This window comes from Nycticebus coucang, chromosome 3 (assembly GCF_027406575.1).
Source record: "Nycticebus coucang isolate mNycCou1 chromosome 3, mNycCou1.pri, whole genome shotgun sequence".
Lineage (NCBI taxonomy): Eukaryota > Metazoa > Chordata > Mammalia > Primates > Lorisidae > Nycticebus > Nycticebus coucang.
Window position 1 is genome coordinate 143,213,115 of NC_069782.1, and position 17,879 is coordinate 143,230,993.

Below are 17,879 nucleotides of genomic sequence, written 5' to 3' on the forward strand. Positions count from 1 at the left end.
CAATGAGACTATTGTAGAATAAAACAAATCTCTCCCATCATCGACAAGATGATTGGGGATCACTTGGTGACTCTGCACGTCCATTTCCTGCAACGTTCTTGTTCCAGCAGGACCCCGAGCCGGCTGGGATCGGAATACATTTGAAGTCCTTTCTTTTAGTTTGCCTTTTCATCTTCCAAGCAGCTCCGGGCTGCTTACTCCTCTTCTTCCATCCATAGAATTACCTGCTGACTTCCTCTGAGTATGATTAGTACCCTCAATCCTCCACCACCTTTCCTAATCATGAGTCTCTTCTCTTCAGCTGGATTTCTCTGATCTCAAATTAGGAAACTTAGCCCTTTTCCAGTGGGCTTCTGTGCTGTGGTTTTATGGAATCCTGGTAACAACCTTTACAGGTAAATAGGATGGGTGGTGTCCCTCCCATTTTAGAGAGGAGGAACTTGAGAGACTGAAATGAAGAGATTTAGTGGAGAGGCTCAGGTTCGGACCACCCGGCATTTAGTTTTTGTTCCTTCTACTTCATCTGTGCGGTGGGCGCCTTTGGTCACAGCCGAGAGGACCTGGGCTGGACTCCAGGCTTGTGTTTTGCTATCCTGGTGGCCTCAGGCCCCATCTTCTCTAAAACTATTTCCTCATCTATAAAAATGGAAATGAAAATGTCTGCCTTACAGGTTATGAGTTTGTTAAATTAATATATAAATGTCATGATAATCTTTTAATATTCATTTAGAAAGCATTTTACCAGTTAGCAAGGACTTTCTCTCATTACCTCAGCAGATCCTTCTAACACTGAGTTTGTGAAACTGCGATTCTCCCCATTTGACAGATAAACTGAGGCAGGGGAGGTGGTTGTTTGCAGAGTGACCTAAGAAATAGACGCAGAGCTAGATTTCCTGTGTGTGTTTTTCTGTATCCCAATGCTTCTGCAGTGAATTGGGGTTCTGTACAACCTAAGACATTTTCACATATTCACAAAACAAACAAGGAAAATCTCCTCTGGCAAAAATGTTTCTTTGCAGGATGGGAGGCCTTATGCCCATCTTCCCGGTTTCTCTCTGTCCCTCTAGAGCAATGGTTCTCAACCTTCCTAATGCCGCAACCCTTTAGTACAGTTCCTGTGGGTCACGACCCACAGATAGAGAACCGCTGCTCTAGAGGATTCAAAAATAGCATATGTGGCCAGGCACAGTGGCTCATGCTTGTAATCCCAGCACTTTGGGAGGCCGAGGCAGGGGGTATTGTTTGAGACCAGGAGTTTGAGTCCAGCCTGAACAACATAGCAAGACACTAATTCTACAAAAAAAGAAAAGAAAAATTAGCCGAGCAAGGTAGTGCATGTGCCTGTAGTTCCAGCTATGGGGGAAGCTGAGCCCGGAGGATCTCTGAGCCCAGGAGTTCTAAGTTGTAGTGGAGCTACAGTGATGCCACTGTACTCCAGCTTGGGCAACAGAGTGAGACCCTGTCTCAAAAGAGAAACCAAAAAAACAAAATACAGCATATTGTCTGTCCCTGGGTGCTGACTTTAGGTTGTCAGGCTGCTGGGTTCTGAAAACTTGCTGATATATTTCAGGGAGCATGACTTTCCCTGAGCAGCTTGTAAAACACTCTTCCGCCATATCAAACTAGAAACATGTCCACATTCCTGGCTCTGTGGGCCTGAGCCAGGTATTTTGCCAAACGGACAAGGAAGGGGTTGTTACAGGGAAAGACAGCAAGGACTTACTGGCTGGAGACTTTTACCTCCGATTTTAGTCTTCCTGTTCAGGTGTTGACTGTTCTTGTAAAAGGGCTCAGATTCCCATCCTGCTGATTCGGAAGAGGCTGCCAAGGGCTAATCTAATAATATTTAGGATTGGAATTGCATTTTGAAAGGAGGTGGAAGTGGTTTCCTCTTTCACCCTGTACCCATTTCATTTCAGATCATAGAGGAAAAGGCAGGCATTGTCCTGCAAAACTGCCCTCCGATATCACCAGTCCAGCCCTTTTCTAAAAGTAACCTTGTTTGGCCTTTGTTCCTTCCTGTGCAGTGGGAAACATAAGCTCAGGATAGTGCAGAGTGGGATGTTTTTGTGACCTCCTGCGGCAGTCCTCACTCACCCGCTGCCCAAAGGCTGCTAGTGCTGTGTGGGACCTGGATCTGAAGGCCCACAATCAGATGAGGAGTTGGGCAGGGGGACACCTACGTCTACACATGAGAGCCCCAGAAGCCAGGAACAACGTGGGATTAGCATGAGTAATGGAACAGAAAGGAAGGCAGGTGATATGCCGGGTATTTTGACATGGAGAAGGCTTGACTAGGTGTACTTGGGAAAGAGAGGTCTGTTTCTGCCCCTAGCTTGCAGATTGTTCCCAACTGCTTTACCCAAGAATGCAGAGGGCCTTGAGAATCTCAGGTTATATGTTTGAGTGTGGGAGTTGCTGGCAGGTATTATTGGCTGAGTGGAAAACTACCCAAGGGCAGGGTTCGGGCTGGCAGATTTTTAATTATGCTGCTGTTGTTTTATCACTGCCCATAGTTCATAGCCTTCTTCCTGGAACCTGGACTTCTGCCAGAGTGTCCCCTCTTGCCCCCCAGTCCCAACACCTCTCCCTGGTTAAACATTGTGTGGTGGCTCCCAGAGTCTTTTCCCCAGAGTTGAGAAGGTCACAGAATGAACAGATCTTAGGGAGGCCAGAATGGCTTCTGATCCACTGATTAGTTGTGCAACCTGGGGGGAAACACTGCTCTATGCCTCCCAGTTTCCTTATCTGCAAAATGGGAATATTGTATCCTTACTAGCCGGCTGTGAGGATTAGAAGAACAGGTGCTAAATGTGGAGCCTGGTGGCAGGCACTCAGTAAAAGCTCACTAGATAGTGGTAGCTATTGACTTTTATTGTGGAATTTGTTCTTTTAATAAAACTTTTCCAGGTATAAGCTGTATTTTGGATGTCAAATTAGTATTGTAAGAAAGTTCTGATATGTGATGAGTGGGAAATAAACTGAATATTTGAGATGATTGGGTGGGAAGTCAAAGAGTGGTAACAATACTGTCAGCATTGAAGTAGCATTTCCTTTGTTATCTTGGTATGCAAAAATGCGGTGAATTAAGTGAGTGCAAAGATGTATCTGGAAGGCTCCCTCTAGCCCATCTGCAGTGGGCATTCTGGGGCGTTGTTTATTCTACAAGCATATTGCCCTCTCAACTATATACAGGAACGTACTGGTCACCAGGGCTCTAGGGGTGACTCCGATACAGTGCTAGCCTCAGGCGTTTGCTGCCTGCAGTGATGGTTTTCAGCACAAGCTGGGGTGACCGGCTGTGCGATGATGGGCTGTGTAATGATGTGTCGAGGGGCCTGGACGGGAGATGTGGCCGAGGTTGCCATCTGGTCCCAATGCTTGTGAGGAGGACATATCTGGCATCTTGCATTCATTTGCAGATCACCAACATACATTTTGTTCTAAAGAGCAAAAACTTGGGAGACTCTGAAAACACTCAACTAGGCACACAGAGGTACAGAGCAGAGTGAGGTGAAGTTGCATACGTTGGTCTCCTAGCAGGAGCAGGGGTGTGTGTGCCTGCTGGGTGCCTTCCTGCATGGCCGTGAACTTCTTTCCACCTCATCCTCACAGGATGAGGGGCCCGAGCCTCAGTCTCCTGCATGCACCCATGGTCAGAAGCTGTAACTCCAGAAACTCATCCTGAATCTAAGGGTAGGTGGCATTGAGAAGCCCTTCACCTCTGCCTGCCCTGCCCTCACCCTCATTGCCTCACCCCTGCCTGGCTCCCACGCAGCAGGTAGAGGCTTGTCCTGCATCTGTTGTGTGGAATAACATGTGCTTGGAGGAAAGGAAAGCCACAAAGTGTCTTGCTGACATGTGCTGGGGTTGGAAGCCTGTAGGATGCTTCTGAGCTCCTCAGCAGGCCTGCGTCCTGTCTGGCCACTTTCACCCTTTGATCATGTCTGGGGAGCTCACGACTTCCTCGCTCTTGCGATATCACAGCCAATTTTCATTTAGATTAGGTGAAGACTTGAGCTTCTGTGTTGTTGGAAACAGGAAAACCTTGTGCAAAGGCTCTCGGCTGGTTGAGACATGTGTTTTAGTTTGTTTCAGGGCTGCTCTGAAATCTGGAGAGCCGAGTAAGGTCTGACCATCACAGGTCCCTGATGCAGGGGGATCAGACAGGATTCTTAAAACAGACACGTTGGCCGCATCTGGGCCTTCTCCTTGTTTAGCAAATGAGGGACCGTGGCCTCCCTCAGGGTCGCAGGGCATCAGGATGGGAGCTAGGTCCCTGATGGTGTTTTAGGCTCTTTGCTGGCATGCCTGGGTAATTAAGCCATGCTTCCTGTCAAGTGGTCGTTTACAGGGTGCCCTCTTAGCTCTGTGTGTCGTCTGGTCTGGTAGGGAGTTCACAGAAGCAGTTGCTGATGTCTCGTTTCTTTTCTGGCCCTTCTAGTTCTATCAACATGGCCTCTTTCCTGTTGCTAGAAGCCGCCTGCATTTTCCTGTTTTCCAGAGGTAAGATGTTTTTTGATGAAGGGCAGGTGCGGGGGAAGTACTGGGGGTTTTGTTTGCTTTAAATCCTTTTTTTTTTTTTTGTTACAGTCTCATTCTGTTGCCCCTGAGATAGCTCACAGTGATCTGAAATTCTTGGGTTCAAGCAGTCTTCTTTCTTGCCTCAGCCTTCCAAGTAGCTGGGACTACAAGCACCCCACAACGCCTGGCTAATTTTTCTATTTTTTTTCAGTAGAGACAGGGTCTTGCTTTTGCCCAGATCATTGGTTCTCAACCTTCCTAATGCCACAGCCCTTTAATACGGTTCCTGTGGGTTGTAACCCCCAGGATGAGAACCGCTGACCCAGACTGATGTCCAGCTCCTAAGCTTAGACAATCCACCTGCCTCAGCCTCCCAGAGTGCCACCACAGGCGTGAGCCACCTCTCCGGGCCCAAATCCCTTTGATTTTTAACTTCTGATTGTCTCTGTAATCCAGCTGTTTCTCTCTACCTCATGGCCAACTGCCCAGTCTAAGCCACATCATCATGTGCTTAGACTAATGCAGTAGCCTCCTAGGTCTACCTGGGAGCCATTTCAAAATGCAAATCTGATCACATGTGGACCCCTCTCCACCCCCACCTGAAACTTTCAGGTGACTTCCTGTTGCTCTTAAGAGGCCCTGCCTGATCCTGTGTGGCCTTGTCAAGTCCCTTCTGGCGTCCCCTCCCCTCCCAGTCTTCATGGCAGCCCCACACTCCTTCCAGTTCGCCCAGCATTCTTGTTCATTCACACCAGGGAGGCTCTGAATTACAGTGGCCCCTCTGCTGGAGTCACCCTGGCACCCCGACACTGCCACACTGGTAAACTCCTACCCATCCTTTAGCACCCAGCAGAATTCCCCTGAGACTCCCAGATCAGGTCAGATTTCTGTATTCAAACCTCCTGTCACCCTGCCCTCATACAAATATGAGTTTATTTTTCTGTGAATTTTTAAAAAAAAAATACATCTTTTCCACTGTGTTTAAGCTTAAGAGATTGCATATTCCTTATCTGTTGCTGCATAATCCATAGCATGGGGCATGGCCACATCTACCTGGGACCCTCTTCTTGAAAGCCAGGGGGTTGGACTGTGGCCTCTGAGATTCTTTCTTGCAGTCCCTCCCTGTTCTGTGTGTCTGTGAGTGTATATCTGCTGTCTGCCGAGTAGGCTGCTGTCACCATCTCCCTGTTCCCCCAAGCCTGGGGGAGATGGAACAGAGTTTTCTCTAGTTGATTATCCACATGGTGATTGGTGTGATGCGAGGATCACTGACCTTCTCCACCTTCCTGTTTTCTCTCCTGTTATCTGTTTGTTCTGATCACATAACGTGGAGCTTGAAATTCTTCCCCTATTGCCTGGTAATGTCGACTTCTGTGTTTTCTCTTCTAGTAACCCCCTCCCTCCCTCAGCAAGAAGTCCTTGTGAGCAAGGAGACCATCGGGAAAATTTCAGTGGCCAGCAAAAGTAAGCCGGCATTTTTCTTAATTGTCCAACACAGGACCCACCCAAGGGAAACCATGTTCCCTGGGGAGTTTCTGCCCCCACTCCTGTCTTCCTTTTGTTCTGTGGTCAGAATCCTTTTCCCCAAACAGGGGCCTAAGTCACTCTCATTGCTAAAACAACGAAACAAAACAAACTCAGTAAATCTCTATTGCTGAATTTCTTGGCCTGCACCTCAAGGTCTCCTGTCGCCTGACTACTCACCCAGACACCCCATCTCCCTCTGTCCTCCTTCCTCGTCCTCCCTAATGAGTACCCTCCCCATGGTTGTTGTTATTGCTGTTTGAACTTTTTGGTGCCTGGCTGTATCCCAGACTACATTGCTGGGACCATGGCTTTTCAGTACCCCCCACTGGCCCAGGAGACCCTCTGGTGGGACTTAATTAGTATTGTTGAACTAGATTCTTCTGTAGTTACAAAGACTTTTGTGTTCATGTCGGTGGTGAGTGTGTGCTGCTCACTTCAGAGGAGGGCTGCCTCTGGCCTGGGCTGTCCATAGTTTATCTGTCCCCTGTTGTGCTAAGAGGAACAGCAGCCTGGCCCACCACAAGGTTGTTTCTGCCTTCACTCTACTTGGGAGTGAGACCCACTTGCCTGTAAACCACAAGGAAGTTGATTGTCTCCCATCTGTCCCACTCTCTCCAGTGATGTGGTGCTCGGCTGCTGTGGACATTTTGTTTCTGCTAGATGGGTCTCACAGCATCGGGAAAGGGAGCTTTGAAAGGTCCAAGCACTTTGCCATCACAGTCTGTGATGCTCTGGACATCAGCTCCGAGATGGTGAGTATAAGTCTTATCAGTCTTTGGTTGCTGATAACAGAAATCCTGTGGTAGGCAGAAGAGGGCATTTACCGGCTGCAGAACTGAGAGCTCAAGGGGTGAATCCTGGTTTCAGTGGGAGCACAGTGGGATCCAAGGCTCAGCCAAAGCTTTCAGGTATCTTTCTTTTTTTCTCTTTTCAACTTGCTTTTCTTGGTTGGCTTCCTTCCCAGGCAGAGTTTTCCTTACACAGGAGAATTGCTCTGAATGGTTCTGCAAGCTAGTGACATCAGTAATAATTAAGTAGACTTCTTTCCTTGTAGATCTGGCAAAAGTTCCAGGGAGAGCTCTGATTGGGCAGGCATAAGTCACAAGGTAAAAGGTAATCCCTTAACCAATCACAATAGTCACAGGGAAAGGAGTCTTTGGCCAGATCTGAGTCAAGTTTTTGGGGTGAGGGGTGGATTTGATTTACCCCTAGAACAGTGGTTCTCAACCTTGCTAATGCCGCAACCCTTTAATACAGTTCCTCATGGTGTGATGACCCCCAACCATAAAATTATTTTCGTTGCTACTTCATAACTGTAATTTTGCTACTGTTATGAATCATAATGTAAATATCTGATATGCAGGATGTATTTAGGCAACCCTTGTGAAAGGATCATTCGACCCCCAAAGGGGTTGCGACCCACAGGTTGAGAACTGCTGCCTTAGAAAGAGAGATTGTGTTTGCAGAACAATGGGAAAGGGCAAGCATGCTGAGCAGACCAAAACTGTGACTGCCTCAGCAGACTAGAGTCTTCATATAAAGGATAGCCCCAGTCTCTGTTCATTTGAAATGGACTGCTTATGCCTGAGTGAATCTAGCCAGTATCTTTGTTTTTTGTTCTTTAAATAGTAGGTCTTTTTTGTTGTTGTTGCAGTTTGGCCGGGGCTGGGCTTGAACCCGCCACCCTCAGCATATGGGGCCCGCGCCCTACTCACTGAGCCACAGGTGCCGCCCTAAATAGTAGGTCTTAAGTAGCAGCAAAGTGTGATAGCCACAGTTCTTGTTTTTAAAAGAGCTTTTTTTTTTTTTTTGTGTTTTTTTGCTGGGGCTAGGTTTGAACCAGCCACCTCCAGCTTATGGGGCCAGCGCCCTACTCCTTTGAGCCACAGGCACCACCCTAAAAGGGGTATTTTTTAACAACTTGCTTGAAAAACGGGCAGTGAACAGACAGTTCCCAGGATTGAAACACGGATGGACTTCAGGCATATGAAAAGATGCCTGGCCTCACTCATTGTAATAGCAAATGTCTAACTAACATACCATTTTCCACTTACTGGATGGCAGAGATTCACAGTTCAGTGGCATGCTCCACTGGCAAATTTTAAGCAACTAGTGTTCCACTAGTTGGTGGAGTGTGGAATGGTGCTGCCTCTATTTAGGAATATAATAGTATTCATCAAAAATCTGGACCCTTACACAGCTGGGGCCAGCTCTTCTACCTCTAGTAATTTTTTTTACATATTCTTCACTGTCTCCTGCAAAATAAACCCACACAGAGTTATTCACTGCAGCATTGCTTGTAATGGTCAAAGATTTCAGGCAGCCAAAATATACATTGAGAGGGGACAAATAAATCCAATATGGTGCATTCATATAATAAAGTAAAGGACAGCTGCCATAGACAGACACCAGAACAAATAAGTATAAAAAAGTAAAGTGCAAATGGTTATGTTTGATATGTTTGTTTTTATGTAAAAAATAAAGGAGAACGAATGAGAATCTATATTTGTTCCTGCTTGTGTATGTGTAAACTCCGGAAGGATTTGCCAAAGGCTGCGAACAGTGATTTCCCATTGAGGGAGGTGGTGGGAATGAGCAGACAGGGCTCAAGTCCAGAGGGAGACTCATAAATACAGACGTTTTTCTACTTTGTGGATTTTGAACCACGTGAAAATTAAAGTTCAAAACTAAGGAAAGTATTATGGTCTGGAAAGCCATCATTAAATTAGAGACTACTCACATACAGGTTGAGGAAGGAAGTGGTTTTCCAAGATAACATTCCTAGGTTAATCCTAGTAAAGCCTCCAGGATTTAGGAGTAAAAGTGGCTTTTAACGAGGGCCAGATTTTCTCCAGAATGGCATCATATTGGGAGCTGGAGCACATTACCCTGGACCACAGGCAGTCTTGCACCATAGCAGACACCATTCAATCTAAGCACGGGTAGCCCAGACAGAAATTCTGACCATGATGTCAACCCAGCACATACCATGAAGGGCCAGGGCTGAGGACTGCTGAATCCCCACACTGCTCCACACAGGGCCTGTTTTTAAAAGGGTTCTCGGTGAAGTTTTGCTAGTTACTCATGGAGGAGGTGGCATAAAGATCAAACATTGTTGACTTTGGCATTGACAGAGTGTGTCCTGAAATGAGTGACTGGAGATCTCTGAGGACAGCAAATTGGAAGACAAGAGCTGTATGAATTATTGGTGCCTGTTTTACAGATGAGGAAGCAGGCTCAGAGAGGCTAAGTGACTCTCTAGGGTTGCACAGCAATTTCAAGAACAAGCTGTGTGTGGAAGAGCTGGGGTTCTTCCTCCGTTTGTCTAGGCTATCCATGGATAGCCTCTGGGCCAGAATGAAGTGGTGACCCTCAGAATTCACATCCCATTATCACACAGCAAATGGCCAGCCAGCGGTGTGGCAGTGTATGGAGGTGAGCAGGGTAAGACATTCATGACAAGAAGTATTCCTGTGCTGTTCCACCCACATCTAGAATGTGGCATTGAGTTCTGGGGGCTTGTTTTTAGGTTAGATGTTGTCAAAAACAGTGTCTGTGGGAGGAAACCAGAACAGTGAGAGGCTGAAAACATCAGGAGGGAACCTGATGGTCATTTTTATGTGAAAAAGGGTGAACAATGTCTCTATGAGGAGGGAAGAATCTGAATATTCTGGGGGTTAAATGTGGGCTTCACCTGAGACAAACTTTCCCACAGCAGCATCTAGGGAGTCAGTGAGTGTATACTTGGGTAAGTGGGTGAGTGTCTTCACATCCCAGTGGTTAAGTAGACTCCTCTGGTACGGGAGCGGAAGAAGGGTTTTACACAAGGGCAGTTGGAGATGGTTCAGTCTGATTTGTGGGCTTTGGGTTTTACATTTTTGCTGCTGCATTTTTTCATTTGCACCTTGTTTTACTTTCTGTAACTTCAGTTTGGGGGAATAAATTTTCAAGTAGCTATAAATTAAGGATTGTATGAATGTTCACTTGTTTTGAGGTAGTTTTAAGGTGTTTGAAGTGTTCCTTCTAACAATTAAAAGCTGAGAAGTTCACTTCCTGCAGCAGCTGGAGTGATTACAGTGTGGTGAGAAATCTGGGTGGACTTGCTTCTGAGCATACAGTAAACTAAAGATAAAAGGCAACTATTTTGCTCCCAAACCACCAATTAAATAAAATGCCTTAACTACTGATTTAAGCTGTTTCCTTCTTGTTTGAGGTTGTGTCCTTCCTGTTTAACCCAAGTAAATACACCCAGCTGTTGGTCTCAGGGGAGTTTATTTATTTTTTCCAACTAATTCATTCATATGATTCAATAAAAAGATACACAGTGAAAAGTGTCCCTCTGACCACACATTTTCCATTTGCTCAGTCCCCTGACCTGTATCCTTGAGTATCCTTCCTGAATCATTTCAGGCAAACACAAGCAATGTGAACCTATATTCTTGTTTTTCCCTTATTACACAAAGGGCTGCTCAATATATTCTTCTCTTTCCTGCCTTTTTCTTCTTCATATTATCTTGGAAATCTTTTCGTATCTGTATAAAGGTGTATATTATTTTTTACAGCTAATTAACATTCCATCATAAGATCTTTTTACCAAGGCCTAATTAAACAAACTCCTAACAGTGATTATTTGCTATTACAAATACATCGTGATCTGGTAAGTACATCTTTCTATATATGTGGAAGGATATTTGGGAGATAAATTTCCAGTATCCCTATGTCTTTTTAATTTTCAATAAATATTGACAAAATTGTGCTGCATGGATGCTGTGCCAATTTACGCTTCTACCAGCAATGCTTGTTTCCTCCTGCTAAACTGATTTGGAAAAATGGGCTCTCATTGTGGTGAGGTCAAGCCTCTTTCTCTTAAAGAGCTATTTGTATTTCCTGTTCCGTGATCTCTGTTCATATCCTTTGCCCATTTTCTCTTGGATTATTGGTCTTTTATATATGGACTCCTAAATACTCTTTTTTTTTTTTTTTTTTTGAGACAGAGCCTCAAGCTGTTGCCCTGGGTAGAGTGCTGTGGTATCACAGCTCACAGCAACCTCCAACTCCTGGGTTTAAGCGATTCTCTCGCCTCAGCCTCCCAAGTAGCTACAGGTGCCTGCCATGATGCCTGGCTAATTTTTGGTTGCAGTTGTCATTGTTGTTTGGCGGCCCAGGCTAGATTCGAACCTGCCAGCTCCGGTGTATATGGCTGGCGCTCTAGCCACTGAGCTACAGGCTCCGAGCCCCTCTCTTTTCGTATAACATATTGAGGGAACTAAACCTTGGTCTCTAACATGAGTTGCAAATAATTAGTCCTTTTTACTTTAGTTTTTCATTGTATTAAGATATGTTTTGGCCTGTAGAAGTATTTTTTTTTTTTTAGTTTTTTTTTTTTTTTAATGTACTCAGATTTATTGATCTTTCCTTTATGGCATCTGGATTTTAGGTCATAATAAGTATGGTCTTTTGCACTTGGAAATTAAAATATTCTCCCAGGAATTTTTCTAGAACTTTTATGGCTAGATTTTTCACACTTAAATCTTTGATTCCATTTGTAATTTAGCCTTTATTTTTGTGGGTGGCTATCCAGTTGTCCCACTATTGTTTACTGACTAAACCATCTTTTCCTCATGAGAGAACTCTTTTTATCACACACGAACTTCGAGGGAATCCTGGGAAGGGTTTCTTCTCAGAAACGGCTTCCTGTGTTTACTTCCTGCTCTGTTATGTCCACCTCCCACATGTGCCCACCCTAGACCGAGATTCTTTCCTGCTCAAAGTATCTAACACTACCACCTAATACTCGGCTTCCCTCCTGCAGAAAGGGAGCCCGCTGGGCTGAGTGCTCAGGAGCAGGTGGCCTGGTGTGGCAGAGCACTTCCCTCACCGCCCGAGCCCCGGGCCTGTCAGGGGATCCTCAGGGAGGGGATTCAAGTGGAGACCAGAAGGCAGGCCTTTGCTTCCGTATGAGTTAGTTACCCCATTTGAAAGTGTGGCCTGAAGTGGGCTCAGCTAGGGGAATAGTAAGGGGGAAGGAAGTTTATCCAGGGGTTTTGGAGAACCAAGGACTAGGTGCTGGGCTTATTCTTTCGAGAGGAAACCTGAATGTTTATAGCCTTCTCTGATTCTGCAGGGGTGGGGAGCCTGTAGCCTCGAAGCCACCAAGGGGCCTCCAGATCCCCAAGTGTGGCCCCTTGACTAGATCCAAACTTCACAGAACCATCCCTGTAAAATCTGTTAAATTGGGATTCGGTCAAGAGGCCACATGTGGCCCCCAGGCTGCAGGTTCCCCACCCCCCGAGAATGACTCAACTCAGTTTGCCTTCTCCAGTTTGGCAAGGCTTCTGATTTCCACCCATGGCCTCCTCAGGACACGAATGTGTTTGGATTCACTAGCGCTCTCATTCCCTCACTGCAGACGAACTTCAGCTATGATATTGCCTGTCTCAGTTTCCGGTACTGAATTTCCCCTAGTGTGACTCTGGTCTGGAGACCTGGCCCCTCTGTAGCTTGGCCAGAGCAGGCCTGGAGGGGCTGATGACCCAGCAGAGGATGCAGTGGTGGCAGTGGTTGGTGGTGAGCTACCAGTGATGGTGGTGGCTGTGGTTAGCTTCTGTGGCATCCCCCTGTTGGGTCCACAAACATTTGGCTGCAGGCCTGTGCTGGCTGCTGCTGCTGGGAAGGCTGGTGGTGTAGCTGAGCCTTAGCAAAGACCCAAGGCTCAAAGTCCAGCGGCCGGCCACCTCCCTAGGAGGCGAGTCTGTGCCTGAGGCAAGTCTGTGCCTTTGGCCAGATCTGCATCCTGTCCACATGGGAATTTCTCCAGCAGTAATGTGGGTATTGAGAGTGCCTCTGTGGATTCAGTGAGGTCGTCCATGAGATGCCTCAAAAGGGAGCAGTGACCCTGCCCTTAAAGTGCTCAAATTCAGCTGAGAAAGCTGCCAGAACATTCAGCTGCATTTAGAGGGAGGTGGGTCTAGAACCGGGGTCCTCAAACTGCGGTCCGCGGGCCACATGAGGTGGTGTGATTATATTTGTTCCTGTTTTGTTTTTTTACTTCAAAATAAGATATGTGCAGTGTGCATAGGAATTTGTTCATAGTTTTTTTTGTTTTTTTTTTTTTTAACTATAGTCCGGCCCTCCAATGGTCTGAGGGACAGTGAACTGGCCCCCTGTTTAAAAAGTTTGAGGACACCTGGTCTAGAAGGTTGAATCCAGCATTGTCAGTGAAGAGCACAGGCAGACCTTTTGGCTGTTTCTTTCCAGATTCTCCAACTGGTCTTTGGAACCTTCCCTTAGGGAGAAAGCTCCAGACTGATATTTGTAGAGTGGGCTGGAGGAAAGGTCATGAACCATTCTCGTCCTTCTTTCCTCTTAGGAATGTTTGTAACTTGACCCTGTCTCCTACTGCAGGTCAGAGTAGGGGCCCTGCAGTTCAGCTCTACTCCGCATCTGGAATTCCCGTTGGATTCATTTTCAACCCGGCAGGAAGTAAAGGCGAAAATCAAGAAGGTGGTCTTCAAGTATGTATGGTCATATACTGCCGTGGTTAGTGTGATGCCAGCTACTCTTAGAATCTCTTCCTCGAAGGGTTTGGCCCTTCTCTCGGCCTCACAGAGAGAACTGTAGGCTGCGTTCAGAACCTCAGCTGCGCACAGTGGGAAAAGGGAATGCCCTTCACAGGTTGTAATGTAAATACAGCGGAGCCTCCATGGTTGACCACTTCCCTCCATAGGCCATCTCTGTAAGTTGACCTAGTTTTCATTCACTGGACGTGCACCACATGTACATATCAATACAGTAGGCCTTGTTCCTTGTGTTGACCAGCTTGTTACAGTCCCTTGGGTGGTCAACTCACAGAGATTCTGCTGTATATAATTATATGTATTTTTTATATTTGCATATGACACACACAGATACATGCACATGTACATATGTATACATCACTATTATTACATGATAATGTCATAGGTGGGAATTCAAATGCAAGTTAAAACAGTATTTGCTGCTGATGTGTAGTTGTCAGTTACCTGGAGGAAAATGCAACCGAGGGTCAAGACGGATTAAAAACCTGGGGTGGTAGGAGGAACACGGGGTCTCCATCCCGCTTCTGTTCCTTATGACCTCTGCATCTTGGATAGTTCACCACTGTTCTCTGAGCCTCATTTTTGTGGTCTAAAAATTTGGACACGTGACCCTCTGTTATTGAGAGTGCTTTAAAAATGATGAATAGCTGCTGTCGATGTGCTCATACATACACACACCCTACAAATCTGTGTGTAGTGGGGTTATATCTTTACTCACAAGTCAGTGATGTGTGTCTGTGTATGATAATGTGAGTATGCTTTTATGTATTTGTGTATAAGTATTTTATATATCTATATATAATCCCTATATGTTACATATAGATGGACACACACACAGAATGACTTTGATTTTCCCCTTGCCCTCTGATCTCTGGATCCCCTCTGGTCTCTGCTGCCCCTGTGCTAGTGTCCACTGAAGTCCTGGCCAGGTCTGTGGTCCCAGCCATTTATGGCCGTCTCCTCCAATTGTAAAAGCTCTGAGGTCCTTTTTCTGGTTGCAGACCCCTGTAGGTTCAACAAGGTTCTCAAGAAGCCTGAGGCACCACACTAGACCCAGCTGGAAATTTGGGGGCTGTGTAGACCCCAAAGAGACCCCAGGTTCCTCCATGACTTCATTTTAGATTCATTATCCCAGCCCTTTCTTCTGCCCACGAGTGCCCTGAACAGAAGGAAAGGCAAGTCCTACACAAGAAAGTGCCAAAGGGAAAAATCACATTGACGTGTATTTAAATAAATACGTTAGTGCCTATGCCCTTTCCTCTTTCCCTAGGAGGCTTTTGCCCTTAGGGTCTCTAAGAGTTGGTCCAGCCTTGCTTCCAAATCTTGGCCTGGGACACACGGAGAAGCACTTACCAAAGTGAGGTCTTACAGCCACCTGGGTCAGAATTGTCTAGGGAGTATGTTAAAAATGCAGATCCCTGGGCTGCCTCCCAGGTCTATGAACCACTCTGGTAGGAGCCTACTGAATCACTCTGGAATCATACGTAGGAATCTGCACTTGTAAAAGGTCTCTCACCCTCAACTTTCCCTATGACTCTTAACCCATATCAACTTTGTAAAAACACAGCCTTATTGAGATATAATTTATATGCCATAAATTTAATATGTTTAATGTGTACAGTTCAATGGTTTTGAGTATATGTATGGAGTTATGCAACTATCACCGTTACCTAATTGTTGAACATTTTCATCATCCCCGAAAGAATCCTTGTAAATAGACATTTCTCTAAAGATGTACAGGTAGCCAATATGCATACATGAAAAGATGCTCAGCCTCATTAGCCACTAAGAAAATGCAAATCAGGGCAGCACCTGTGGCTCAGTGAGTAGGGCGCCGGCCCCATATACCGAGTGTGGTGGTTTTGAACCCAGCCCTGGCCAAACTGCAACAAAAAAATAGCCCAGTGTTGTGGCGGGCACCTATAGTCCCAGCTACTCCAGAGGCTGAGGCAAGAGAATCACCTAAGCCCAAGAACTGGAGGTTGCTGTGAGGGTGACAAAGTGAGACTCTGTCTCCCAAAAAAAAAGAAAATGCAAATTAGAACCTTAATGAGATACTATGTCATACCCAAGAGGATGGCTTAAATAAAATACAAGAAAGTGTCAAAGGAAAAAGCACATTGATATGTGTTTAAATGAACGCGTTAGTGCCTACTGGCCTTTCCTTTTTCCCTAGGAGGCTTTTGCCCCTAGGGCGTGCAAGAATTGGTTTTCTAAAGAAAAGAGTCGCGACGTATTCTTTTTAACAATAATTTATTTTTAACAATAAATAACAATATTTTTTAACAATTTATTTTTAACAATAAATAAGAAGTGTTGGCAAGCATGGAGAGTAATTGGAACCCTCATACAATGCTTGCGGGATTGTAAAGCAGTGCCTGCCACTTTACAAGACAGTTTGGGAGTTCCTCAAAACGTGCAACATCCACTTGCCGTATGATCCAGCAGTTCTGCTTCAAGAAAAGTAAAAACATATAAACACACAAAAACTTGTACACCAATGTTCATAGTGGCATTGTGTGTAACAGCTCTAAGATGGAAACAACACGGGTGTCCCACTGATGCGTGGATAAACGAGACGTGCCATATCCATGCAATCGAGTGCTGTTCGGCCATAAATAAGAATGGAGTAACTGATTCATGCTCCATCATGCCTGAGTCTTGAAAACAGATGGTAAGTGAAAGAAGCCAGGCTATAAACGGTCATATGTTACATGATTCCATTTTTAATGAAATGTCTAGAAGAGGTGAATCCATGGAGATAAAGAGAGAAAATTGCCATGGCTGGACGGGGAAATAAGGAATGGGTACTAAGGGGTATGGGGCTTCTTTTTGGGGTGATGAAAATGTTTTGGCCTTAGATGGTCGTGATGGTTGCATAATTCAGTGAACATACTAAACACCACTGAATTTTTACACTTTAAAAGGGTGAATTTTGTGATATATAAATTATATCAGTAAGATGGTCATACAAAGAGCTTGGTGCCCTTCATATGCAAACTGCCTTTCAGGTGCATTTGCAGGAAAGGAAAACATTCGCAGCAGAAGAAGTAGCCTATTGGTTGAAATTCAGGGCTGAAAGGCAAAGACCATTTGGGTGACTTTGACTCAAAGGATTCAGCACTGTTGTCATCTGAAAAACTAAGCAAACTGCAAAGAATTGGTACAAAAAGGCACATTAGAGATCATGTAGTGTCTATTCCAGCTCTTATCTTACAGTGGAGGAGTGAGCCTGAGAAGGGGCAGGTGACCTTGCCAGAATCTGGGCTCACACTGCCAGTCCAGTGGGTCCCACCCAACTATCCTTCCCCACTGCTACCTCCCCCTTCTACCCACCTCCAATAATTAGTGGAGCAGCTTTTCAGCTGTGTTGAAAGTCATAACTAAGGGCTTAAGGGTATTAGTCATGACACCTAAGGACACTGTGGGTAGGGGAAGCAGCTTTTCTTCTGGATGTGTGTGGTGAGCACTTATGTATCCCAGCACAACTCTAAGAGACAACAAACAAGGCAAGGAGGGGTGAACTAATTTTGGGCCACAGTTGTGGGGTCACTGAGGACACTAAAAATGAAGACATGCTGTTATGAATGAGAGCAGAGGAATGTTGGCCAAAAGGGCATGGTGACTGCTCCGGGCACTTTGCCCTTCCTCCGCGGGGAAGTATTAAGTGCTGGACTGATTAGGGCAGCTGTACCCAAACCCAGCACACTTGCCTTTCCAGACCAAGATCATCTCCAGAAAGTATGTTTTGAGGTAATTAAGAAACCAGCTTGACAGCAACCTCATTGCTTCTTCGCAAGAACTTTTAAAAATATTACAGTCAAACCTTCCAATATTACAGATTTGGTGACTAAAATCAGCTCAAACATGCTGGCAGTTGGTTCGTGAATGGCAGACCTCACAGCCAGCTGGCTGCACAGGCCTGCTCATTGCATCATCCTTGGAGGAACACAGCCCTGAGTTTTCTAGGACTGAATTTTTGGGGCTCACTCTAGGGCTGTATCAGGATCTGTAGCATTGTGACTACTTTGTCTTTGCATAAAACCTTTCATGGACTTCTTAGGCCTCTTTTAATCCACATTAACATTTCAGCCTAGCTTTTAGAATAGTTAGAATTACAAAGTGCCTTTTTGTTACTTAATATTGTTTTGTGTGTCCTTTGCATAAAGCTGTATTTTTCATGTTGATCCTTTGGAATGATTATATAATAATCCAAAGAATTTAGCCATCACAATATATCCGATCATTCCC

At 45.5% G+C, this 17,879-nt stretch overlaps 1 protein-coding gene across 4 annotated transcripts in view; it reads left to right on the forward strand.

The window, feature by feature from the left end:
* Window positions 1-17,879, forward strand: part of VWA2 (von Willebrand factor A domain containing 2) — a 42,486-nt gene that overhangs the window by 2,134 nt on the left and 22,473 nt on the right. For all 4 annotated transcript variants that reach the window (XR_008378827.1, XM_053584184.1, XM_053584183.1 and 1 more), the window contains exons 2-5: window positions 4,445-4,506; window positions 5,914-5,988; window positions 6,670-6,803; window positions 13,456-13,565. Coding sequence is in view for 3 of the 4 variants with exons in the window: in XM_053584184.1 (XP_053440159.1) it covers window positions 4,455-4,506; window positions 5,914-5,988; window positions 6,670-6,803; window positions 13,456-13,565 (371 nt within the window). In the remaining variant the exon portion in view is untranslated. The remainder of the gene's footprint in view (window positions 1-4,444; window positions 4,507-5,913; window positions 5,989-6,669; window positions 6,804-13,455; window positions 13,566-17,879) is intronic.